At 46.2% G+C, this 19,411-nt stretch overlaps 2 protein-coding genes and 1 long non-coding RNA gene across 3 annotated transcripts in view; all 3 read right to left on the minus strand.

Moving 5' to 3' along the window:
* The window catches only part of LOC135820179 (P-selectin-like), a 35,184-nt gene extending 21,875 nt beyond the window's left edge, over positions 1–13,309 (minus strand). Inside the window, exons 1-4 of the mRNA XM_065333491.1 lie at positions 13,294–13,309; positions 12,264–12,434; positions 11,968–12,147; positions 4,613–4,783 (exon numbers count right to left, since the gene is read on the minus strand). Of these exons, the coding sequence (XP_065189563.1) occupies positions 4,613–4,783; positions 11,968–12,147; positions 12,264–12,434; positions 13,294–13,309 (538 nt within the window). The remainder of the gene's footprint in view (positions 1–4,612; positions 4,784–11,967; positions 12,148–12,263; positions 12,435–13,293) is intronic.
* Positions 13,310–15,383: 2,074 nt separating this feature from the next.
* On the minus strand, positions 15,384–17,792 carry LOC135818930 (uncharacterized). The gene is made up of 4 exons (XR_010553824.1): positions 17,622–17,792; positions 17,159–17,335; positions 16,820–16,993; positions 15,384–15,540 (listed from the first exon to the last, which is right to left on the minus strand). It is a non-coding gene; the product is annotated as an uncharacterized LOC135818930 (long non-coding RNA).
* Positions 17,793–18,334: 542 nt separating this feature from the next.
* Positions 18,335–19,411, minus strand: part of LOC135820180 (sushi, von Willebrand factor type A, EGF and pentraxin domain-containing protein 1-like) — a 68,967-nt gene continuing 67,890 nt past the window's right edge. The window contains exon 5 of the mRNA XM_065333492.1: positions 18,335–18,552. Coding sequence (XP_065189564.1) covers positions 18,335–18,552 — 218 coding nt within the window. The remainder of the gene's footprint in view (positions 18,553–19,411) is intronic.

The following is a 19,411-nucleotide window of genomic DNA, read 5'->3' on the forward strand; positions in this document are numbered from 1 at the left end:
TGTGCTCCTTATATGGGATTCCGCAGCTGGATGGAGCTGATCAATATTGAACGGACTCCTGGACTTAGTCATTGAACTGTATATAAAGTGCTGGATATCATACAGTGCATGGACTCTATTCTGAGTCCAACATACATTCTGTGCATCGATCACTGCACTCCTTCAGACTCAAGATTCATGTTGCATACAGATATCACTCCCACTGGTTACAGAGTAGATTTTTCCCAAGAACAAGCTTCCCAGTTCTCAGAACATACTTAATTTCTATACTATCATCCTAAATACTGTTCAGAAGACCAAGGTTGGAGCTAAATACCACAACCAAAAAGTGACAAGTTTTGGAATTTTCGAATATCGATCAATGCTGCCTGCATCCGAGTATTCTTTCTGGTGTTGATATTTCATAATGTGCGAATAATTCTGATATTCCTCACATCACTAAAAACATTTTTTAACCACCCGCAGACTCCATTGCAGCCTCTTACACATAGGGTACATCCACTACAAGATAGGGTATCTGTAGGACTCAGTGACCAGTCAAGGCCCCGTGACCAATCACGGTCCCCGTGACCAGTCAAACAGTCACAAACCCCCCATGACCAGTCACAAATTAGTTTACCAGTCACAATGCCCCATGACCAGTCACAAATCACCATACATGTACATGTGTAAAGTACACAGTTCGTGACTGCTCGCAGGGTGCTTCGTACTGCAGGATTTGTTGTGGAAACTATAATTCCCTATGAGCGGTCACAGAATACAGTTGTGACCACTATAATTCCATGCAAACAGTTACATGCGGAATGTACAGTTGTGACCACTCTTTCTCTGTGAGTAGTCACAGGCAGAATATAGGTATTTCTGTATTACAAGAGAGATTGGAGGCTTTGTCACAACTCTGAGTTTCACGTATTACTACGATCGTCAGGCAACTGATGGCTCCTAAACGGGCAGCCTGAACATAAGGGGGAGCAAGGTGGGAAATTCTGAGGGGTATCATAGGCGACGGGTATTATAGTGCAAGAGTCAGGTACAGGCATGAAGTTGCCAAGTCTTCAGACTTGGGGCTATGCAGCAGCAGTTCCAGCGTGAATGACATAGAATAGAGCTGGGGACCACACATGCCCACACCATTACACACACATACACCCACACTCTCTCCCTTTTCTTACATACACTCACACGCGCACACACACACACACTCATTCTCTAAATCTCTCTCTCTCACACACACGCACATAATTTATGTCATTCATTCTCTACATCACACACACACACACACACACACCTGGCCTGGTGTACAGCTGCCAAATGCTTAGCCACGCCGCCCCCGAGACAGGGGGAGAGTAGAAGAGAGAGTTTGAGACACACACACATCCACACACACACACACATACACACACACACACACACACCTGGCCTGGTGTACAGCTGCCAAATGCTTGGCCACGCCGCCCCCGAGACAGGGGGAGAGTAGAAGAGAGAGTTTGAGACACACACACACATCCACACACACACACACACACACACACACACACACACACACACACACACACACACACACACACACACACACACACACACACACATACACACACACACACACACATACACACACACATCCACGCACGCACACACAAACACACACACATTCTCTAAATCTCACACACACACACACATTCTCTCTCTCTCTCACACACACACTCTCTTTCTCACGCATGCACACACACACACACTCACACATGCGCGCGCACACTTACTCACACACACACACACACACACACACACACACACACACACACACACACACAAATAGGCAGCGGGACTACCAGCTAGATTCACGTGACCTTGCGGACAAAGTTACAGAGGTAGAACCTGTTTTCATGACGATACTTGGACACAAGTACTTCTGTATTATTATTTTATCTCTTTTCAACCAATCCACAAGCCAAGAAGAGATGCGTAGACGGAAGAACCGTACTCTTGGTGATACTGATCGCAAACATGATTAATTCATCCAGGCCATTGAGCACCCAATTCTAAACCTTATCTAAGCAAAGCAGCATGCCAGTTCAAGAACATCTCGTCAGACATACATATCGATACATGACGTCTGGTGCACTCTCACTAACAAGCAGGCATCGCAGGCTACATTCGCACCAGCAATCAAAAGAAGTTGAAGTGAGTGAATATTTCTATAAAATTAATAATTGGAAGACAAATGAAGGTGTGGAGGATCGCCCAAAAACACTGACAAGGAGACAGTAAACGGTACACAGTACTCGTATGCATGTACTTTTAGTACACGTTATAGCAGCACAACGAGAAAGACCATGATGCATAATGTTGCATCAATAAATTTTACAGAGTTATTTTGGGAGTAGGAATGAAGATGTGTTCGAAGCAGTAAACTGCGTAAGCACTACGTTGAGCCAGAATATTGAAATACAGTTTCCTGCAGTCAAAACAAGACACTCACACTTCTCTGGTCTAGTTCGCCATTCTTATCGATAAACATGACTTGATTTAATTTCTTACGATGGTTCTTGAGAATGGATCAATGATGTCTTGAATAGATGTCTTCCTGAACGACTTCAACTGAGAGGCAGTTTCAGTTTCAACAAGCTGGACATTGTTTTTCTGTGGAGTCTTCCACAAGAAAGACAGAGCTACACACACGAAGGTGCTTGATGTACTCAGTACCTTTTTGGAAATGAACATATTTTCATGTCCATCTTCATTATATTTTCGTCTCTGCATCGTCGACGATGTCCACTTCTGACTCCGTAATCTTGTCACCCATCCTCTCCAAAAACACAAATCGAGTGCTGCTTGCATGCTGGATCAGTTGAAGTCAGTCTCTGCTCTAGCAAGATCGGCATGCAAAAATTACATGACTGAAAATTTTCCGAAATAGCTTTCCTGAACGACAAAGTTTGTTCTTCAAATAATGATGAATAGCACAACCTACTAGCCAGAACGTCCTCTCAAAAGAGATTCTATCTGAAGCCTGCAAGATTTTCGACCACCCTTCGTTTTGGAGAGGAGCCCACACACACCAGACTCGAGCTACAAGTGAACTACGCTGTACGCGGAGATCGAGAGTTGATCGAAATCTTTCTTGCTCACTTCTGAAACCTGTGAAGGAAAAAAAGTGTGCTGAATGCGTGAATGCCTACAGTTGAGTCGTAATATTTTGACGTGGATCCTGTGACCGTTCACAGAGAAAGTCGCGGCTGTTTCTGACTGGTCATCGGGATTCAAACTGGTGTGTGACTTTATGACTGCTCTTCGGGGATTTGTGACTGTTTGATTGGTCACGGGGATCGTGATCGGTCATCGAGACGTGACTGCTCACTGAGTCCTACATATCTTTGCTGCATATGTCACTAAACATAACAATTTTTTATAATTTATACTATAGCAACGTATGCAGCAGAGAGAACGTATTTTGGAATATCCTGTGTAAGGTTTAACGTAGCAGAAGGATGGGAAGTGGGTTTGAGGAGAGGTTTCGTTCACGTGTTGGTGTTGATACACCTGGGTTGGTTATTGACCCACGATACAAGAGGTTACATTGACCAGTTTAATCCGGAAGTAAAGATATGTTACCATAGTCGTGTGCACACTGCCTCCTTCACTTGCTGCACACACAGTATGTTGCCATAGTGACAGCGTTCTGTCACGAAATGCATACAATGTATGGAAACTCAACCAATGCCAAATTTACAACCAGCTGCCCGATTGCTCACTTCCTCAGCTACTTCAATGACTCTCAAATTGAAGCAGGTGTTATGGCTGCCAAGGTACTTTAAGTATGTTTTGATTTTATTTTTTTATTTATTTATTTATTTCTGCACCTCGTGGCATGTCAAGACAGCCAATTGAGTTGAGGAGAGGGTGAGACCAACCACGGAAGAAGAGAAAAAAAGAAAATTAAGAGCACGTACACAAAGTGGGAAGGGATTAGCAACTTACAAAGCAATGGGATGCTCAGCGAGCTATGCAGCGGAAGTGGTGACTGTGACTTTGTTTACTGGGAGATACTGAAGTGCTGTCTGACGAGGGTACGGAATTTGGGCATATCTGGAGCTTGTCTAACACTGGGGGGCAGTTGGAGCCACGTGGAGTAGGAGGAAAAGAAAGGGGAATTTACGAATAGGGTAGACCTAGCTAGGGGGAGACGAACGCAGCTTCGGGTGGTGCCACCTGAATTGAACCAATTAAGGGACTGTAAATGAGCAGGGTGCTGGTCAAGGAAAATTGAATGCGCCAGGGTGCACTGATGGTTCCACGAATCAGCTTCGAGCATCAGATCTAAAGGAAAGGCCCTAAGCGATACCACCGTCGTAGCAGCGTAGTTTTGCATTTTTTGGCAGTCGCATGTCCTAAAACATGCTACGTTTGTCCCGCTTCTTATGACCATCTTACGGTTGTGTAAATCCCGCTAAAGTAACAGGGATCGCACACTTACTGCCTTATTGCATACATGCACGGAAGTTCATAATCATTATGCCAATCTAGCTGAGCTATTTCCAGGTTGAAAATATTTTCTGCTTGAAAATATGGTAACATGGTTATTTCGCACACACGGAAAATAGCAAATCCTTACGATTGCAAACTGGCAAGGTAGTCCACTCCTCACTAGGTAGACATGTGACCAAAGAGCTACCCGAAAGCTCGAAGTCGGAATTGCATGAGACGTTGCGAATACTGTTAACTCTCGTTGAGCCTCCTGACACAACCGCATTATTAACAATTAGCAAAGGGCATTCTGGTACTCCTGTGACACAAAAGATCAAAAGAAAATACAGCATAGTACATATTCTGCTAGTGCCAACCCTCACACCGGTAGGATAACGTGTTTGTATTTTTGCTTGGCGTAAAGTATGCAGTCACATGGGGAATGAGTTGCAACAAATTAATAGTGTTGTCCATCATCACAATACGTTCATTGACTCCCTGTGTTTGTTTGTTTGTTTGTTTCTTTTATTTGAATTCGTTTAGAGCACAGGCAATTCTGCCTTCTCACCAGAGGAAAAACCTCCGGTTTCTGCTAAGAACGAATATAATATTATGAGAGAAGGAAATATTAAAAAGAATCATAACATGATAATTCCAAAGCACAACGTTTGTATATAATTCAAATGGGTGTGTGTATGTGTAAGCATGCAGTGAAGAAAACACCGAGAAAACATGCAGTAATGTGTAGGGATGCCGAGCAAGGTGGTTACAAATTAATTCGGTTCAGAGCCAGTTTAAAGGCAACCGCCGCACTGTGGAGGCGAATATCGCTGGGAAGGGCATTCCAAAGAGTGCTTCCCACAAATGTCAATGACTGACGACCGGAAGGTCCAGGAAGGAAAGGCACTTGCAGTAGCCGCTGCTCCTGTCCTCGAGTAATTCGGCGATCATCCCGGGATGCTTGGCCTGTGTTAGCCATCAACTGAAAGTAGGTGCAGAAAAGAGGACTTGCAAGATCATGTAGGCAACGGAAAACAAAAAACAAAACCTTGTAGTTAAAAATGTGAGTTAGGGATCGAATAGATAAGCGCACGAGGAAGGGGGCTGTGGATGCCCGGCTGGAGAGTCGGAAAATTGCACGAATTCCGGATTTGCTGGATTTGATTAAACGACTCTGCAGCTGCTGTGTCAGCGACGGGAAGAATGCATTGGATGCGTACGTTAGTCGTGCTTGCACAATGCCAATGTACCAAAGTCTGCGGGCTCTTATGGGCAGAGATCGCCCATGGCGCCATAGCTGGCTGATGGCGACTGACGCCTTCTGCACAACACTGGAGACATGTGGCTGCCAGGATAGCTGGTCATCAATGGTTACGCCAAGGTATTTGGCAGTGGAGGTAACAGTTAAGGCTTGATCCTTACATTTCACGACTGGTATGTCGCCAGTGAGTCCCCGAGGTTGAATTACCATGACTTGGGTTTTGCCGGTATTCAGCAGAAGCCCAATTTCGGAGAGCCAGTCAGACAGACGTGTCACAGCCGTAGTCAACGTCTTGCAAACAGTGTCGTCACGAATGCTCAGTTCTTGCCCTGTATTCGTTGTCACTTCCTTGTGTGATATGCTTGTTATTCTGTTTGTTTTTTGTGTAACCCCACCATTCCCCAACCGCACTCTGCCACGTCTACGCATTCCCATCCTCTGCTCTTTTCACCACGTGCAGGAATACAACCTCAAAAACTCTTTGTACAGTTGTGTGATGACAGCCTAACCGTTACTCACGTCTACTTGTAACCCCTGGATAGTCAAACAAGAGATGTTTTTTCACCCAAATTATTTGTCAACAAAGGTGAATGAAATGTAGAATGTGGGCGAGACCTACAATGAGATTCCCGGGCCCTCCCGTACCAAAATTGAGCCAACGCCACTTTTTAATTTTTAATTTATTTTTATGTACAGTTCTGATCATATGAGAAGATGGGTGACGTGCAATCACACAAAACCGGGCTTGTATGACTCCCTGATGTACAGATCAGGGCATTCGTTGGCCAAAATACAGAAATTGAACAGATAAACCGCATACCTGTTTTGTATAAAAACTAGACACTTAATAAAATGACCGGGAAATACGGTAAAAAGGTACAGCATCGCATGCATTATATACTTAGGAAAAAAATTAATAAATTTACCCACCTGCCCCAGTTTTACACTGGTCCTGCCCGAAAATTTCGATTTTATGAAGTTCCAATGCACTTCACAGTAAATAGGCATGTGTTAGCTGCTCCCGGCTAATGATGCCCCCTCACACCGGAACACAAGGGGTTTTATATGATTGGATAATTTATAGAAGTATTCGAGAAGAGTGTAGACAAGGAGAACAGGACAACGACCACTCAAGACTAGACTACAACAGAACAGAACCTGGAGCATGCGCTCTTCTCTGTGAGTGGCTCATTGCCAAGGGGAACGAGCGGGAAATACAAATAGTGAGTATTCAGGTCGTAGCATACATACACCTATTACACTGTGCCCCCCTAGCTAAAATTCACGTCCACGGGAATGAACGAAATACCTAGGAAACAAACAAAAGAAAACAAACCAAATAATAAACTCAGTCCAGGACATAGTCAGCTAGTCGAGCAGGTGCAGTGCGGACACGGCCAGAACGACGAGAAACAGGAGAAGAAGTACGGACCGGATCAGACGACGGCGGCTGTAGCGGCGGAACGCAGCGCGGCAAATCATCATCAGGCAGCGGGTCAGGACTAGAAGCAGTAACGGCAGGCGGTTGACAGTCGAGAGGACGGGAAACAGCTTCAGGCGGTCGAACAAACTTGCCAGTGACAGCATCATATCTGGTGAAACACTCAGACAGAGCAGGATCAGCACACGGAGCAAGAAGACTCTGAGGCTTGAAACAATCAGGCGACGACGGTCCAGCGGCAGAGGAACCAGGAGGACGAACAAAAGCGGCCGGAGGAAGAATCTCGGCAGCCGGAGGAACATCAGCAACAAGTGGCATTTCATCAGCAGCTGACAGCGGAACATCACGGGCAAGAGGCGGCGGACTCGGCGGAGGAGACGGGGCAGCATCTTGCGGCGGCGTTGGTGCCAGTGGCGGAGACTCACTGTGCACATGTGCTTCAGGTTCGGCTATCAAGCGCGACAGACCATCAGCATTCAGATGTTGGCGACCGGGACGGTGGACGACTCGGAATTCATATTCGGATAAACAGTCAAGCCAACGTGCTTTCCGTCCTCGGGGTTCCTTCAGGTTCCGGAGTGCAGTCAACGCAGTATTGTCTGTCCTGGCAACAAATGGTCGTGCCAACAAGTAGTGCCTGAAATACTCCGCAAAATAGACCAGAGCAAGGGCCTCACGATCGCTAGCATCGTAGTTGCGCTCAGCTTTCGTCAGTACACGGCTGCCGTACCCAATTGGTCGCTCAGATCCATCCTGGATCTGGCTGAGGACTGCACCAATCGACACATTGCTCGCATCAGTGTCCAGAATGAATGCACCTGCTGAATCTTCAAACTGGGGTACGCCATCACCGGCGCACTGGAAAGCGAACGCTTCAGAGCCTGGAACGCCGCTTCGCAAGCTTTCGACCACGCAAAGCGAGCATTCTTGCCTGTCAGAGCAGTCAGCGGAGCAGCACGCTGGGCGAACCCACGGATGAAGCGGCGATAATATCCAGCGAAGCCAAGGAACTCGCGGACAGCTGTGACAGATTTCGGAGTCTTCCAGTTCCTAACCGCAATGAGTTTGGCCTCATCCGGGGAGATGCCCTCCGCTGACACGCGGTGTCCTAAGAAAGTGACCTCCTCCTGGAAGAAGGAGCATTTCTTCAGATTGAACCGCAGTCCAGCGGACCGAACTGGCGCGAACACGGGCAGCAGAATCTGGAGTTGACCAGACAGCGTTTCGCTGGCATTCAGGACATCATCAAAGAACACACGGCAGAATGGCTGAGCCGGTGTGTTACATAAGCCACTCAGGACTGCTTCCATTACGCGCTGAAATGTCGCTGGGCCATTCCTGCAGCCCATCGGCAGAACATTAAACTCAAACAAGCCTAGTGGCGTGGTAAATGCCGTCTTAGCCTTGTCGCTTCCTTCCATTGCTATTTGCCAGTACCCTGACGCTAAGTCAAGGGACGTGAAATACCGACAGCCAGACAGGGAATCAAGCATGTCATCCGCCCGGGGAATTGGGTAAGCATCAGGCTCGGTGACAGAGTTCAACTTCCTGTAGTCGATACAGAGTCGAAGAGAGCCATCCTTCTTTGGCACCAATACTATGGGTGATGCCCACGGACTAATCGATTCTTGTATTATGCCTTGCTTTAACAGCGTATTCAGTAGATCTTGCAGAGCCTTCCGGCGGTGATATGGAATCCGCCTGGTAGGTTGTTTTATAGGGTTATTTTGTCCTGTGTTAATTTTATGAGGGAATATGTCACAGTAGCCATAGTCATCATCATGCAAGATAAATAAATCGTGGTTATCATGAAGTAGTTCAGTGAGCGTGCGAGACTGTTCTGTGGAGAGATGATTTTGTGCGTTGATATATTCATCGATGACTTTCGTGCGTTGCTCAGTTAGCGGGATCGGGTGGGGTGAAACTGAGGAAACCATAGCTTCAGTGTCGTCAATATGTTCACAATCTGTAGGAATTTGATGAAGTTCGGCAACATTGGTATTTTTATGAATGAGTATAGGATGATTTGCATGATTTTCAACAGCCACAACCACACGTGTTTGGTTAGGGCCAACAGTTACAAGACTAGGAGTCACTGCCACATCTGGATGCTTCGCCATAAAGGACTCCAATGGATCTGCCACGCAATCCATCGCAACCGTGCACACATCAACAGCTGCACAAGGCACCAAGACAACATGTCCTGCAGGTACCGACAACTCCATCTCAAACACCACACGAGATGAGTATACCACAGGGTCGGCCACACTTTCGGGCGCACACGCCGGGACAACGCCAGGTTGAGCCATGGGGTGAACAACCCGTGCAGACAATGAATCGTCAAGGGCAACACGAGAAGAATACGACGAAACAGGTACATCGTCGGAGCATGCATCAGAATGAGGAGTATGAGTATTACATGAGGGGGAAGTATTACGCGGAACAATACGATCATAGGGCGTACGTGACGGAGGACACCCAGAACCAGAAACATGCAACGGAACAGACACATCGCCAAACATCACAACACCACGAGCAATATCTAATACACCACCATGCTGCAACAAAAAATCGGAACCAAGAATCATGTCACAGTGAATACCAGGAGAGACAACAACCGTGTGCTGGAAAGACAGATTTCCTAGCGACATACACAGATCCATGGATCCAATGACAGGAAGTTGTGCGCCATTGACTGCACACAACCGCGGAGCAGACTCTAGAGGAGGTCGCTCTGTCAAATTAGGCAACAATTTAGAATGCACTAACGACACACTTGAACCAGAATCAACAAGAGCAACAACAGGAGACGAAGACGAAGACGAAAGACAAACATCAACGTGCACAATAATGGGTGAGATCGCACCACATACCTCCTCGAGGGGCTCCACTCGGACGACTGACGGCGGCCCCGTGTCACCAGTCCAACCTAGGTTTTTGCGTGCGGGCAAGATGCAATGAAGTGGCCCTCTTCACCACATCCATGGCACACTCCACGCACAGGCCTTGTAGCAAAACTCTGGCCACGACCACGGCTAAGCGCACCAGCACCAGCACCACGAGCAACAAAACGTACATGGTCTTGCTGGGGTCGGGTGGGGCGATACAGATTCACGCTCTCCATTTTCGCCTCCAAAGCAGAGAGACGCGAATCAAATCTCGACAAAAGCGAAGCCAACTGGTCTCGCTCAGATTCCGACTTCAGTGGACCGACTGCTGTGTAGGGGTCACGACCATGAGCAGTGCGACCGGGCTTCACTTCCGGAGCAGCAGCAAATACGGGCTGTGCGTACTGGTGAGGTACGGTGCGGGCCTGCTCGCGAGCATAAATAGCACCTACCTCGATGGCCTTTTGGACCGCCGCATCCAAATCAGTGGGCCGAGGTGACGCCAACGCCAAGCGCAAATCCTTCGATGCCTGGCCATCAATAAAAAGTTGCAAAAGCATTGAATCAAGCAGTGCACCTTGTTGTCCTGGGTAGGCTCGACGAGCGAGCCGACGAAGTTCCGTGGCATACCCGTGCTGAGTTTCACTCGCGAGCTTCACTCGCTGGCGAAGACTGGCCTCGTGTATCAATGCTTGCTGGGGCGGCTCAAGACGGACATGCAGAGCCTCTACTGCGTCTGAAAAGTTTATGTCAGGCGTGTGAGTTAGAATTTCGGTGAACATCTCATGAGCTGTACCAACAAGGCGAGCAGGTAGTAGCCGTAGCTTTTGGTCGTCGTCGTACCCACTCAGCTCGCATGTGTGGACGAAATGCCTCATGTACGTGGTGAAATCTTGGCCTGGCTGATTTCCGAATGTCTCAGGAAGCAAGACTGGCTTCGGCAGTGGACGTGCATGTGGTGTGTCTGTGTCCGGCAAACGAAAACGATGGGACAACCCTTGTACCGGCGAACTCTCGCGCTCTTCAGCAATGCTCATGTCACAGCCAGCTTCAGCGAAGCTACGCTCTAGCTTTTCTTGTCTCTTGGATTTCGCTGAACGGCCCATTGTGAAAAAAAAAAATTTTTGTATTTTTGAATTTTCGAAAAAAAATATTATCTGCAAAAATTTCCCGTGGACTCGATCGACTATCGATCTCAACGTAACCTATCGTGCGTAGCGGCAAACAACTAAATTTGGCAGAGACAATTCCAAATAGGCAACTACATGTACTCTACGGACACAGTGTAGCTAGACTCTACTACCCAGCTAGCAGATATCCTAACAAGACACTAGACGGCAGCCAGTATGCACACACGGACACAGAAAATGTTCCGAGAATGTTTGGCCAGACAGGTTGGCGCCAATGCTTGACCTATGGACTCTGTAAACCATGGTAAACAATGCATGCAACAAGAAAACGACGAGCAGAAAGAAACACAATGCAGAAAGGAAAATATCGACGAAGAGAGTGGATGAGGATATGGTTTCACTTGCGTGGGCCTTCGTGGTTCTTCATAGTCGCCGATCTCCGAAGGCGTACATACTCCGCCAGCGATGTAGTGGTGGACGTTTTCCGCTGCCACCTGTGTTAGCTGCTCCCGGCTAATGATGCCCCCTCACACCGGAACACAAGGGGTTTTATATGATTGGATAATTTATAGAAGTATTCGAGAAGAGTGTAGACAAGGAGAACAGGACAACGACCACTCAAGACTAGACTACAACAGAACAGAACCTGGAGCATGCGCTCTTCTATGTGAGTGGCTCATTGCCAAGGGGAACGAGCGGGAAATACAAATAGTGAGTATTCAGGTCGTAGCATACATACACCTATTACACATGTCCCCAAAACAGAAGAGAGACAACACTTACTGTTGCAAACAGGCAAGGTGGACCAACTCTTGCTGGCCATACATATGACCATTGAGTTGCCCGAGAGCTCAAAGCCGGCATTACATGAGACACTGCGGATACTGTTAACTTTATTTGAGCCGCTTAACACGGTTGCATTGGAAACAACCAGCACAGGGCATTCTGGTAGTAGTGGTACTCCTTTAAGTCGACAAAACAAGAACAAGACAAACAGGTCGTTGGGAAGTATTAGATTAAGAGGGATATGTGAATGTCACACTTTTCTACTCGAATAGTAGTAATGACTCGGCACTTACGGTTGCAAATCGGCAAGGAAGACCATTTCAAGCTGTCCAGACATATGACCACTGCGCTTCCTGAGAGCTCAAAGCCTGCGTTACATGTGATGTTGACGATGCTGTTCACTCTATATGGGCCACTGGATACAGCAGCATTGCCAATGGTTAGCGGAGCGCATTCGGCCAACTCTGTACCAAAGAAAAAGAAAGTTATGTAAATTTACATAACATATGCATTATAAGTATGAACAGACACTGCGTTTTCACACATTCACGCATTTATGCCAACTTTCAACAAGTAATAAAAACTTTCAGCAACATTGTTGCCTCTCAATTTCAAATGGACCCATGCATCGATTTTATTTTGCACCGCGCTTGCTTTTGATGGTCTGCAAAATTGAAGATAATGAAGATACTGTGTGACTTTGCCGATCACTCGCAGGTAAGCAACAAATCCAGTGAAATCCAGATGTAGTGTTGCGCAGTGATATCACTGACTAACACTACATCTGGATTTAACCTTTTGCGCCCTGGTGCTAAATCCCCTGATTCCTGCCACCGGCCACCCTGCCATTCGCAATAGTCCCAGTATGCATTTGAAAATTATCTAATTTCACTCACCAGTTTCGTAATTATTTCTTTTTGGTCGCATTGGAAAGCTACAGATGTTCTCTCTCTGATTATTGCCACTAGACATCCGGCAGGAGCAACAGAATCGCCTTCAAGCCTGTTGAGAGCTGCCCTATTGCGCCTGAGCGAGATTCTGTACCCACCTCCACAAATTTTATCGTTTCTCAATTTTTACTCAACGTAGAACGATGATTCAAAGTCCTGCAGATTCATGAAGCTCATGCGATTCATTTGATCTCTACTTCGCATGCGCTGTGCAGCGATGAGTCACTGAGAAAGTCTCCGTTTGAGGCACGCCGACGCACTTTGAAGCGCTCTGCATACAAATTTTCGAAACAATTTCAAGCGTATCCGTGTTTCGTTCTTCGATACTCAGTGATACCGCACCGACATACCACTGGAAAGCTTATTCTCTCACCTTTCCAATGAGCCATCATTCGCGACAATCGGATACAGGACAATGGAGTTGCGACAATTTGAACAGTGATGTATATGCACTGTACAAGTATGCGCTTTTACTTGACGCACATACATGTATGCGGCATCAGGAAATCAGGGTATGACGTTTTGACCCACATGTGCGGCATCAGTCCGGAAAGGGCCAGAGCATGTCTAGGTAAATTGAATAGTCAAACGAGCGGGTCTGTTTTATCAGTCTAGTACACATTCAAAAACATATACGCATACTGATGGTCACAGTGAAGACCTTTCCCCCTTTCTAATCCGTCGCAAGGAGGAGAAATCGATTACGGGCATGAATGCACGCACACACAAGCAAATACAATGTGGGGTCACCTGTGTGATATATAATTCTTTTTGGAGGCTTTGTCACCATTGTGAAAAAGAGGTTGGTACGACTTCGGTGATACTTTTGACACTATTGCTATCCTAATGCCATTACATTTTCTAGAGGACACGGAAAGCCATGCAAAGGAAACATTAATCGATTTCCGTATATTATGTAAATTTTTAGTGGCTGCATCTGTACCTTGATTCTTGAAGCTGGTCTAAGGGTCCAATCACATTGAGGGAACAATCCTCAGATCATAAACCGGAAGTATTTTTTTTTCCTACTTTTCATCACGGCTTTACTGGATACGCACAATGAAAACAATCTGACCTGCACAAGCTACTTTTTGGCGCCATTCGCTTCTGGCAGTCTGTCAACGCCGCTCATGGGCCAGAGCTGCATCAGGCCAGATCTAGGGTATCACTCCACTTCATAGCGCAATAAAAAAAACAAGGAAACTCAAAGAAAGCCAGTGGAAGTTAGGGCACACTGAGGGAAAATTTGCAAAGAACGTGGTTACCATGGATATTTACCGCTGAGCGGGACATTTGAGAGTTTTAATCCACTCGATGCAAGTCAGCTCAGGGCCTCGCTTTTCCACCTAAGATTATAATCATCCCTGGCGAGATCAATGGAACCGGGTAAAAAAGATAGGGCTTTATCCTTGTACCCTGCATCCAAACCAAACCTTCGCATGGAGCATGTCAGGTTGTGCCTTTCATCCATTTCGGCCAGTTTCACTATCCATGACAAGGCAATCGGTCCCTCAGGTTTATACCCTTTCTCTGTAGCGCCCCACCATAAACACCTTGGCATTGTCATAGATTCCGCCCTCTCTTGGTCTCACCATGCTGATCATGTGTCGCCCAAAGTATGCCGATCGGTCGGAATAATGTCAAGTCACTTGTCCCATTTGCCCCAAAATTGCCGGATTAATTTTTATAAATCATACATTCTTCCACTCTTCACGTACGGCTTCCCTGCCTGGTCCACCATTAGCAAAACCCACATAGGTAAATAATTAGAAGTTCTCCATCGCCGTAAACTGCGCACCATATTTCTAACTGATCGTTATATCTCAAATCTAGACTTGTATGCTGCTGCATCCACTACCACTCTGCAACACTACCTTGATGCTTCCAAGTGCACCCTGGCACCTTCAATTTTTCTTGACCAGCACTCTACTCATTTACAGTCCCCTAATTGGTTCAATTCAGGTGGCACCACCCAAAGCTGCGTTCGTCTCCCCCTAGCTAGGTTTATCCTTTGCGTAAATTCCCCTTTCTTTTCCTCCTACTCCACGTGGCTCCAACTGCCTCCCAGTGTTAGACAAGGTCCAGATCTGCCCAAATTCCGTACCCTCATCAGACAGCACTTCAGTATCTCCCAGTAAACAAAGTCACAGTCCCCATTTCCGGTGCATAGCTCGATGAGCATCCCATTGCTTTGTAAGTTGCTAATCCCTTCCCACTTTGTGTAGGTGCTCTTCATTTGTTTTTTCTCTTCTTCCGTGGTCGGTCTCACCTCCTCAATTGAATTGGCTGTCTTAACATGCCACGAGGTGCAGAAATAAATAAATAAATGCATACTAAATTAAATTAAGGCCCCAGCACATGGAGGATCACACCCAGTGTCATGCGAGAATATTTACTAATCCTGATGTGATTGAAAGGTGAGAGTGGAATGTCCACAAGCACTTACTGGAACAAGTTGGAAACGGGGCAGACCAAGATCCATTCAAAAGACAGACCAGTTGTGAATCCCCCGACAGGGTATATCCATCAGTGCAGGAGAATGTACGTTTGGCCTGGAAATCCGCTGTTCCAGGAGATAATATTGCATTGGGTGGTGTAGCCAGCACTGGGCAGGTGATCTCTGCAAGTTGATACACACAATATATAGTGTTGCTCAATGAAATCCAGTCACACCACTCAAGTACGTGCCTGCGGGGTGCAGCCCCTGCGAACACTGTGCTGCAGAATAATACAAGGAGCAAACCTGAATGACACGACTGGATTTCACTGAGCACCACTGTATTTTGTTTTCCAGAATCGCCATATCAATGACCCTACACCTGACACCATTCCAGAAAATCTAGTTTGGTTACGCTACTCAATTTAATCTTTGAAATCATACATAAATTTTTACATACATGCCACAAACCTCATCCTCACAGTACTGTAAAATTCCGCCAAAGACCGCCTGCATCATTCACATTCCAAGTAGTGCAACTGGACACAAAAGAGGTAATTATGGGAACCGATGGGACTTTCTGACGGCGCCTGATGTGAACACTTGAAATGAGAACGCTATTGTACTACCGTGCGTCATTGGAAGAGAAATAATTAAAAAAAAGCAAGGTAAGCTCGAAAGTCACTCTGTCACGGACCATGATCGATGATTCAGGCCGTTCGACGTTGAACATCGCAACAACTGCTACATGTTCTGTTGTGCAAACCCTGCAATATCTTCCTCATAATCTCATCAAACCGAACGGATCCTTGCATCCTGTACTGTGACAGTTGAATCGAATGTCAACTACTTCGAAGTAGGCTTAATTTAGAACGCTTTTTAAATATCCACGAATGGTGCCAGTCCTACACTTTTCAGGTGTACTTCCTGCATACGAAAAAATCTCTATAAGCTCCTGGTATCTAGTAGCTAGAGTACATAATCAGACTCAGTGCTGATCAGAGGAGGCGTCAGGGGGCGAGTAGGCCACAAGCACGCCACCCACATTTCTGCCGGTAGAAACCTACCATGGTGTGTGGTGTCCCCACCCATAGATCGAAAGGGAGAGCCCCAAGAAGGAGGTGCATTGTAGATGACGAGGCATTTTTGGTTGATGTCAAAAATTCAAACGTTTGTTTGGTCGCACATTCAGGAAGGCACCCATTGATATGGTGAATAATGCGTTTAGACACGTTCTGTCAAAGTTACCTGTTAACATCGGGAATCCTGGCGTACGTTAAATTCCCCTTTGATCTTCAACTTGCATTTCTTGGGCTTTTTATTGTTGTAGGTGATTCAGGGTGAATTAACTCGGTCTGTATCTTGTTGTGACTGACACCGGGTAGTCTTTGAACCTGCTCTCACACTAGTATAATGTTAAGAAAAGTGTAACATTATGTATCGAATAGTGCTTGTTACCTACTTGTACATCTTGGACTGATTGCAGACCAGGTCTGATCGGTGAGACACGTAACACTGGACACACCCGTCAGCTGATATCCAGCAATGCAGCTGAAACTTGCCTTTGAACCGAAAGTCGTGTCATCCATGTATACATATCCATTGCTAGGGGCTGATAGACTCCAGCATGTGTTTGCTGTGGACATAAGGGCAATGAGATATAATTATCTTGTATAGATAACACGAAACTTCACATCTCAGCGGAACGCGTTATTGGCCTTTTCTCTGTTCCATGTACTTGAAGTATGCACCATCGCATTTGAATTGCTGACCCCAAATTACATTTCCCAAATATCATTACCTGTGCAATTTGGAGTTGCTGTTGACCATGTACCGTCAGCCTGACAGACAGTGTACCTACTTCCACTGAGGGCGTTGCCTGGGTAACAAAAAAATCCACGCACTGTCAAATATGTGGTCCCTCCCATTTCTACACCACCGTTTGTTAGTGATGGGATCGGTGCCGAGCACAGAATTCCTGTTGAAGACGAAAAAGCAATGGGAAAGCAATCATGGAAGTTCTTCATGTGATCACCCACGCACCCATGAAATACGACATCAGTAGCACCACCCATTCGCAAATAATGAACAGAAGTAGAAAAAGCGTCGCTGCAGCACCCTGTCATCTCCTTCATTCGCTCTCCTGTTGTGCGAATTTCTATTTGTTGGATTGCCCAGGGCCCTGCATTTCATCAGTCACTCTCTACAGAATATAAGTACCAGCTAAATGCGAAGAATAGTAGTGCGGGGAGTATGGTACTCACTTGTACACATTGGATTGGCAGTTGACCAAGACCCATTGGCTTGACATATTGTGTATCTGGTACCACTCAATTGATAGCCTTCCATGCAACTGTACTGACGCACTGATGCAAATGTATTAGCACTGCCGGTTACAGCACCATTTCTCGGTGTTGTTGGTGGAGATGTGCAAGTGATCTCTGCATATAGCAACCACACCCACAGACACTCGGATATACATGTACAACAAAAGAATGGTAACCACCATTCTGGAGCTCTTTACAAGCACAACATGCTATGCAGAGTAGAAGTCCAAGCATATTGCAACAATTTCCAACTTTCAGATAGCTATCATAGCAATGGGATTAAAATTCAGTCATGACAACATACAATTAACTTCCTCCAATCACGTCAACGGAAAAGCTATGTAAACATCGCCGAAGTCTTTACCACTATTTTCTTTACTCATGTTATGATATTGGACCCGATCTTCCTACAAAGTGCATACTGTCGGGAATACACGAACCAACAGTGTGCAACTTATATATTGAGCTCTGATTGGTCCACCCATGGCAAAACGTTTGATAGCGTTCTTCTTAGGGAGAAGTACGGGAAAGCGTCGCGGAAGCACCTCGCCATCTCCTTCATTCGTTCTCCTGTTGTGCAAATTTTGATTTGTTTTAATGCTCAGGGCCTTGCTTCTCGTCAGTCACTCTCTACAGGATACTAGTACCAGCTATATGCGAAGAATAATAGTGTGGAGAGTATGGTACTCACGTGTGCACATTGGATTGGCAGTTGACCAAGACCGATCGGCTTGACATATTGTGTAACTCGTACCACTCAATTGATAACCTTCATTGCAACTGTACTGACTCACTGATGAAAATAGATTAGCACCGACGGTTACAGCACCATTTGCCGGTGCAGTTAATGGAGAAGTGCATGTGATCTCTGCATATAGCAACCACACCCACAGACACACAGATATACATGTACAAAGGATGGTAACCACCATTCTGGAGCTCTTTACAAGCAAAACATGCTATAGAGAGAAGAAATCCAAGCAATTCAATCCTGACAAACAAGCAACCTGAACAGATTATATTCTTAATCCGACTTATTAAAATGTTCGTTTCGCTTCGAACGTCAACCAAACAAATTCAAGTAATCTCAGGACGGAATAAACATTTCAGCTCCCTAACACTATCCTTCAATTGTCAGTTTGTGATGTTGAAGAAGAAATGGCTCCGACTCCTAAGGAGGCAGCGGCTCATGATCCTAGTCGACTCGAGATTTTTGCGTCCAACATTTGTCATCAGAGGAGTCCTGTTGCTTCTCGCGCAACACAGAGAAGGCATGGTGCTGAAATCAACACCCCACTGCGGTTTGTGATTGTCACTCAGTACCCGAAACTCCTGGGCGATCGTTCTCGAGTGCTTCCTGGCGGATTGAAATCGCCTGGCAATCGTTGTTTCCATGGCAGAATTTCAGCAAATGCGTCATCCAGAAACTCGTGCAGAAAGCATCACAATCGCTCCGTCCAGTTTGCTGATCTCTCTCGCAGTCGTTCACGATGTGGCGGCCGCTGAATCAAGATCACAGAAGAGATCGTCGAGAAGTTGATCGAAATAAAAAAACGGCCTTGAGGTCGACCTTCAGCCGCCAACCTAGCTGGAAAACTGAAGAGCAGAAAGGGTGAATTATCAAGCGGATACGGTGTGGAGTCCTCGGACCCGCGATCTCAATGCGTCAGCTCGACCAAGCCGATGCAGGCGATAGACAACAATCAGGGCAGATCGACGTGGCCTCT

Source organism: Sycon ciliatum, chromosome 6, assembly GCF_964019385.1.
Source record: "Sycon ciliatum chromosome 6, ocSycCili1.1, whole genome shotgun sequence".
Taxonomy (NCBI): domain Eukaryota; kingdom Metazoa; phylum Porifera; class Calcarea; order Leucosolenida; family Sycettidae; genus Sycon; species Sycon ciliatum.